Source organism: Cavia porcellus, unplaced genomic scaffold, assembly GCF_034190915.1.
Source record: "Cavia porcellus strain 051 isolate PalLab524CR breed Dunkin Hartley unplaced genomic scaffold, mCavPor4.1 scaffold_2, whole genome shotgun sequence".
Lineage (NCBI taxonomy): Eukaryota > Metazoa > Chordata > Mammalia > Rodentia > Caviidae > Cavia > Cavia porcellus.
The window spans coordinates 116266123-116272833 of record NW_026947485.1 but is presented as its reverse complement, the minus strand read 5'-3'; the positions used below and the strand labels follow the sequence as shown (position 1 = coordinate 116272833).

Genomic DNA, 6711 nt, shown 5'->3' with positions numbered 1-6711 from the left:
ACTCATACAAGTGCATTTGTTGCTGCTGTAACCAAATACTTTAGTTTTGGTGGTTTTCTTCCTACCTGGGATGGATCTCATGGATTCATACTTGCCATATAGGTGCTGCGTTGCTGAGCTTATCTCTGGCCCACCAAATACTTACATTGAGAAATGTGTAAATGAAACAGGCAAGCAGCTCACAGGTTTGGAGACTGAAAGCCCAAGACTGGTGAGCCCTGTCATCTTTTCCTATGGCCACCCTTGGGAGCATCACAGTGAGTTTGATAGTTTCATGATGGGTGTGTACATAAGAGGCAAGATCACATTGTGAGACAGGAAAAACAAAGAAGGTATAGACTTATTTTCAACTTGCTGTCATTAAGAATACATTTCTTAACAAAACAGCACTTATTCCTTCTGAGTGAAGCGTTCATCTACCTGATCACCTCTCACTAGCCTTTGACTTCGTCGAATTCTGAGACAAAGCTTCCGACATGGGCAGCTTTGAGGGGTGTATTGCAATCATATCTAAACCACAGTCCTGAAGTCCAAGTTATTTTCTGTTTTCTTCTTGATGTCAGTCAGCCTCTACTGTTAAAACATTTATAATCATTTGTATTGATTTTATCTCAAAATATTTTACTACGCTATAAATCTGTCAAATCAAAAATTGGCCATTTGTATACCTTCATAATTTTGTATTTTTCAGATTGTCATAATTCAAATTAAGCAGTATATAGCTTTTTAAAGGTTGATTAATTTCATTTACTAAAAAGCATTTGAGTTTCTGCATGTGCATTCATATCTTCATAGGTAATTTCTCTTTAGTGTTAAATACATTTGAGTAAAAGCTCCACATGTTATTTATTCATTGAGCTACTGAAGAGCAGCTCTTTATTTCCAAGTTCAGTAATTATGAACAGAGTCACTGTAAAAATCCAGGTGAACATTTACCTGAAAGCATAAATCTTCAGCTCAACTGGAACTTGTCGTGAAATTCATCTCTCTGTTGTATAGGAGGCTTTGTTCTGTACAAATTTATAAAGGTGCCATCCAAAGAAGCTGTTCATTTTACACTCAATTAGCAAAAATTTGAAAGTTCCTGACACTCATCAGTATTCCCCACCATTCAGAGTTTTCATAAATTTTGGGCTTAAGTCCTGATAATTAATTGGTAGTGAAGCCTCATCAGTTTTTATTTGAAATTTTCTAATGATGTATTGTAGTAAATATTTTCATACACTTATCATTTTTGTCTTTGCTTTGTGTATTACAGTCATTTGTTGAGTTGTTTACTTTATTATTTAACTTTTAATTATTTGTATTTTGTACATAACCATTCTTTTATATTAGTATTTTGCCGCTGTAATTTTGGTATTTGTTTTGGATTTTCATTCTATTCACAGTCTTTTGTAGATATCAAATTGTAGATATCAAATTTGAAAATGAGCAGATCCACTTTTTCATCCTTAAATAACTTATGTACTTTAATATTTAATATTTTAAAAGTTATATAAAATATTATCCAAATTACCTTTTATGATATGTTCCTTAAATTTTCATAGTTTTACATTTTATTTTAGTTCTGTGGTTCATTTTATATGTCTGCTCATGAAGAGCATAAAGTCCATGTTTACATCCTGTTTCTGGTATGCAAATACTGTTGCAGCATGATTAGTTAAGGAGAATCTGTATTTTTCTGTAAGGTTTCCTCTGTTAAAATAGGTTGAAAACATGTATGGATGTTTAAATCAGTTGATTGTACTTATATCTCTCTATTTGTCTATTATTTCAGCAGTAACACATTGATCTTAATAGCATCTTCTTATCATGAACATGGGATAACATTTTGTTCATTTACATTTTAGTTTTTAGCCCTTCTTCCTTTGTTTTTCTTCTATTTTCGTTATTTTCTTGTATTAATAATGTGTATCTTTTGTTAGATTTTTACCTAAGTATTACAGTCCAACATATGCTAATGGAAACGGTACTGTAATTTGGTTTCACATTCCACTTTCTTACCAGTGCCATGCAGGAAAGTAATTGCATGTGTATATGCTATGCATTGTGCAATGTAGTTTTATAATTTATTATGTCTAAGAGAAATTGTCTTTCATGGTTTTTTTTTGCATTTCTATATAGAAATAGTAACATCTGTAACCAAAACACTTCTATTTCTGTCTTATCTATTTTCTTTCTTTCTTTCTTTCTTTCTTTCTTTCTTTCTTTCTTTCTTTCTTTTTCTGCACTAGTAAAATTTTTATCACAATAATAACAAGGTGAGGAGAGATGATGTCTTTGCATTCTCCTTACAGTTTTACATGTAGGTCTCTGATGCACACTGATTTGATTGGTTACAGGGTGACAGATTACAGGATGTAATTTCAGTCTTCTGTAAGTGAATCTTCAGTTTTCCTGTCAACATCTGCTAAAGAGGAAATTTTTTCTCTAGTATATTTTGGCTATTTTTTCAAAAGTCAGAGTGTGGGAGGTGGATGCATTTATTCCACATGTCAGCTTCTGTGCGAGTGCCTGTTGTGTTGCTGTTACTGCTGATGCATTTCAGTGCAACTGGACATCTGCTTTGGTCATGCCTCAGCATATTCCCACCCTCAGGATAGCTTTAGCTGTTCCACAATTTTTCGGATTCCAAATGATTTAGAGTTTTTCCCTCTAGTTCTCTGAGCAGTAATTTTCACAGTTTATTAAGAATTGCATTACATCTCTGGATTCTGTTGGATAATATAGTAATTTTAACAATATTAATTTTATCAATCCAAGAATAAGGTATGTTCTTTCATTTTCTAAATTCCTCTTCATTTCTTCACAGCTCTGTAATTTTTGTTAGAGGCTTTTCACATTAATGGTTAAACTTATTATATATTTAATTTTTTGAAGTTATTGTCAATGGAATTGTCTTGATTTATTTGTTGATGAGTTCATTATTGTTGTACAAGACTACTGTTGATTTTTATATGGATTTTATATTCTACAACTTTATTTAAATTGTTTATCAGATATGAAGTTCTCCTGGTAGTTTTTAGGTATTCTATGCAAAGAATTATATGATTTTCAATAGGAATAACTTGAAAATTTTCTTTTTATAATTTGTATTAGCACACATTTGTAGTAGATAAAATTACATTCATAGTGGAAAATTGTTATATGTACATAAGATATCCAAAATTGTTTCCTTTTCCTTCCATCCCTCTTTTATTTAATCAGCTTCAGATTCATTTATTTTCTTATGAGTCACTATAAGTTTAATTCTCAAATATACAGATTAATGACAGGTTATTTGGACAAAATATACTAAGGAAAATCTCTTTTAACCTTTATATCTATACTTACAGATTTTTGTTTTGAGTGATTTTTCCAATCTGTATGTTCCTGGCCTAGTTGTGAATATATATATTTAGTGTCCATATATATGTTTATTAAATATTCATGTGTAATGCATGTATATCTTCCATATAGTACTGACTTCATTGTGTAAAACTGAACTGTTCTTTAATCTCTAAATTCTTTCAAAATATTTTATCTCTGTGTTTCTACATGTCACTTTATTTTGGATGGCTTTTAAAAATTCAATGCCTTACCTCAGATTTTATTTGAAGTTTATCATTCTGCTTTTAAGTACATACTAGTAGCAGCTTCTTGTATTTCTCCAAACTTCAATCAAAACTGGCACTAAATTGAATTCATTGACCCCTTTCCCTCATCCTTATTTAGAGCCTCATAATCAGGTTCCACCCACCTCTTCTCCTGAACCCACTTTTCCCATTTGTATTTCTCCTGTTTAATATATTTTAATAATTTCTTTATTATACATGAGATATAGCAGAATCATAGTGTCTTTTTCACCCATAAATTACAAGTTTTCATTATCTTTTTAAAATTTTTATTTAAAGAGAATAAAATCAAACCAAATAAAAGAGAATAAAGCCAATCAAAACAAACCAGTGTGACACAGGACTTCAAAACAATAGGAAATCAACAATGATTATGATAATGCCTCAACTTATCTTCAAAATAGCTATAGATACCTTCAGACACAGTAAAAATCAACAATGGTTATGATAATGCCTCACCTTGTCTTCAAAATAGCTACAGATACTTCAGACACAGTAAAAATCTTGTCTTCAAAATAGCTACAGATACCTTCAGACACAGAACAGAATAGAACCAATAAAAACAAAACAATGAATACAATACAGGACTTCAAAACAAGACAATAGTAAATTCAAAATGGCTACCATAATATATCTTGCTATCTGTTGAAATAGCTGCCCATGCTATCAGATATAACAAAATCAAACAAAACAAAATAGAATAAAACCAAATCCAACAAAATAATGAGAATGATATAGGAGAAGATAATAGGGAATTAATAATGGCTACCACTTTCAGAAGGAGATTCCCCTGTAGATGCCACACTGTGTACTACCATCCTTCGAATTGATGGTCAGACTACCAGCCCTAGACCTGCAAAGTCAGTGCAACACCAAAGGCATGAAATTGCATTTCACCTCAATACACTACCATCGCAGCCTGTTTCTCCCTGATAAGTTGGTTGCTTACTCAGTGTGTGTGTAGTGGTGTTTGGCTCTTTTATCCCCCCATCCTACATGCCAGAAGGGGCTGGGGTTTGGCTGTCACCTAAGTGCCCTGCGCATGATTCACAGAGAGGGCTTGCTTCTTGGTAATTTGTAGTTCCTTTGTCCTGTAGTCTGCGAATGGCACTGACTCACTGGAGAAAGCTGAGGTCGAACTGTACCCTCAGTGGCCCATAAATGGTACTGATTCACAGGGAGGACTTGCTTCTTGGTGACTTTCTGTTTTCTACCTCTGCATCCCACAAATAGGAACCACCAGATTATTTGTTCTGTGACTTGATCATTTTCATGTATAATGTCATGTTACTGGAAATTATAGACTAGAAAATGTTAAATTGCTGTGCATTAAAACACACAAGTGAATGAGGTACTGTGAGGGACATTTCATGTTTAGGGTTTTTTTTTTGGAAATTATATATTTCTGCACCCTGTGGTTATGAATATTTATTGATAATTGTAACTTGAATGGTATTTTCATTTTAAGGCTTTTTGTGTAAACTAGAACACTTTTATAAAGACTATTAGTAAATTTTATGTGTTGAATTCTGTCAGTTAAATATTAACAGTTAGTCAGTAATAGATTCTATAGCAATAATAATTAGGCCATTTATTCTGCAGATTTTCCCTTCCCTAACACCTGCAGGAAGGCTCTGCTGACCTCTCTGTTGCGCAGGCTGTAGATGAGGGGATTCAGCATGGGTGTCAGGATGGTGTAGAAGGCAGACACCATCTTGTCCCTGGTTGGGGACCGCTCAGATGTGGGCCTCATGTAGATGAACATCGCTGCTCCATAGTACATGCCCACCACCATGAGGTGAGAGGAGCAGGTGGCAAAAGCTTTGTGGCGACTCTCCCTGGATCCCATGCGGATGACAGCCAGAATAACACGAGTATAGGAAGCAATGATGATTGCTATGGGGAAGATAAGCATAATCACACAGCAGAGAAATATTATCCTTTCAAATATCTTTGTGTCCGTGCATGAGATAGTGAATAAGGCAGGGACATCACAGAAAAAGTGGGGTATTTCCCGGGACCCACAGTAGGAGAAAGTCAATGTGACTGCAACATCAATTATTCCATCACTAGAGCCAAGAATCCAGGAGGAAGCTGCCATGAGGCCACAGATTTTCTGGCTCATGAGGACTGGGTACCTTAGAGGCTGGCAAATGGCAGCATAGCGGTCATAGGCCATTGCAGCCAGCAGGAAACACTCAGCTCCAAGCAGGGACACATAGAAGAAGATCTGGGTCCCACAGCCTGCCAGAGAGATGGACTTCCTGCCAGACAGGAAGTTGACGGCCATCTTGGGCACAGTAGTGCAGATGAGCATGAGGTCCATGAGGGAGAGCTGGCTGAGGAGGAAGTACATGGGTGTGTGCAGCTGGGCATCCAGGTAGATGAGCAGAATCATAGCTGTGTTCCCCACGCAGGCCACGGTGAAGATGGCCAGGACCAGGGTGAAGAGGAAGGTGTGGGTGGGGCTGTGATCAAAGATTCCCATGAGGATGAAGTCAGAGTTGAATGTCATATTTTCCCAGGCCATGGTGAATATTTTTACTGTGGAGACACAACTTTTAAGAATTGACAGGCATAGATTATGGAAATGACAAAGATTTCCCTCTTACATATATATGCCAATAAAATTATTTATGCATAGGAAAATTGTGACTCTGGCTCTCAAAATTTTATTTGTAAATGAGCACATAAGGTTTATTTTCAGCTGACATAAGCTTAAATCCAATTACATAGCTAACAAGAAAAGCAAGTTTCCTAGTAGAACTCTGAGTTTTATCAAGTCATATAATGCAGTTTGTATGATGAGTCCACTAAAGCGTTTTAACAGTCTCCTTTTTAGTGGATGACAAAGCAAACTAACAGAAGAAAGTGCTCATTGTGACTAAGTTTCCAATTTTTTTTCAGCTTCCACTCAGTTTGATCTAATGAGACGCACCATGTTAGTAGGGCCTGATGTAGGAAAACCGCTAACTTCGTGGTGGCCAAGAAGCAGATGTGAGAGAGAGCCAAGGGAGTCTTTACAAATCATGGGCTTGTGCTCTGAACCCCTTCCCACATTCCGAAGCCACCTCCTAGCGTACAAGAGAGCAGTCCA

General features: G+C 35.5%; 1 protein-coding gene across 1 annotated transcript; it reads right to left on the bottom strand.

The window, feature by feature from the left end:
- Positions 1–5205: 5205 nt before the first annotated feature.
- LOC100713992 (olfactory receptor 2M3-like) lies at positions 5206–6144 on the bottom strand. Its single transcript, XM_003479685.1, has one exon. The coding sequence runs from the start codon at positions 6142–6144 to the stop codon at positions 5206–5208; it is 939 nt and encodes a 312-aa protein (XP_003479733.1).
- Between the last annotated feature and the right edge of the window lie 567 nt (positions 6145–6711).

Excerpts from the sequence above, each read along its gene's own strand:
- LOC100713992 (XM_003479685.1), bottom strand. The coding sequence starts at position 6,144 with ATGGCCTGGGAAAATATGACATTCAACTCTGACTTCATCCTCATGGGA.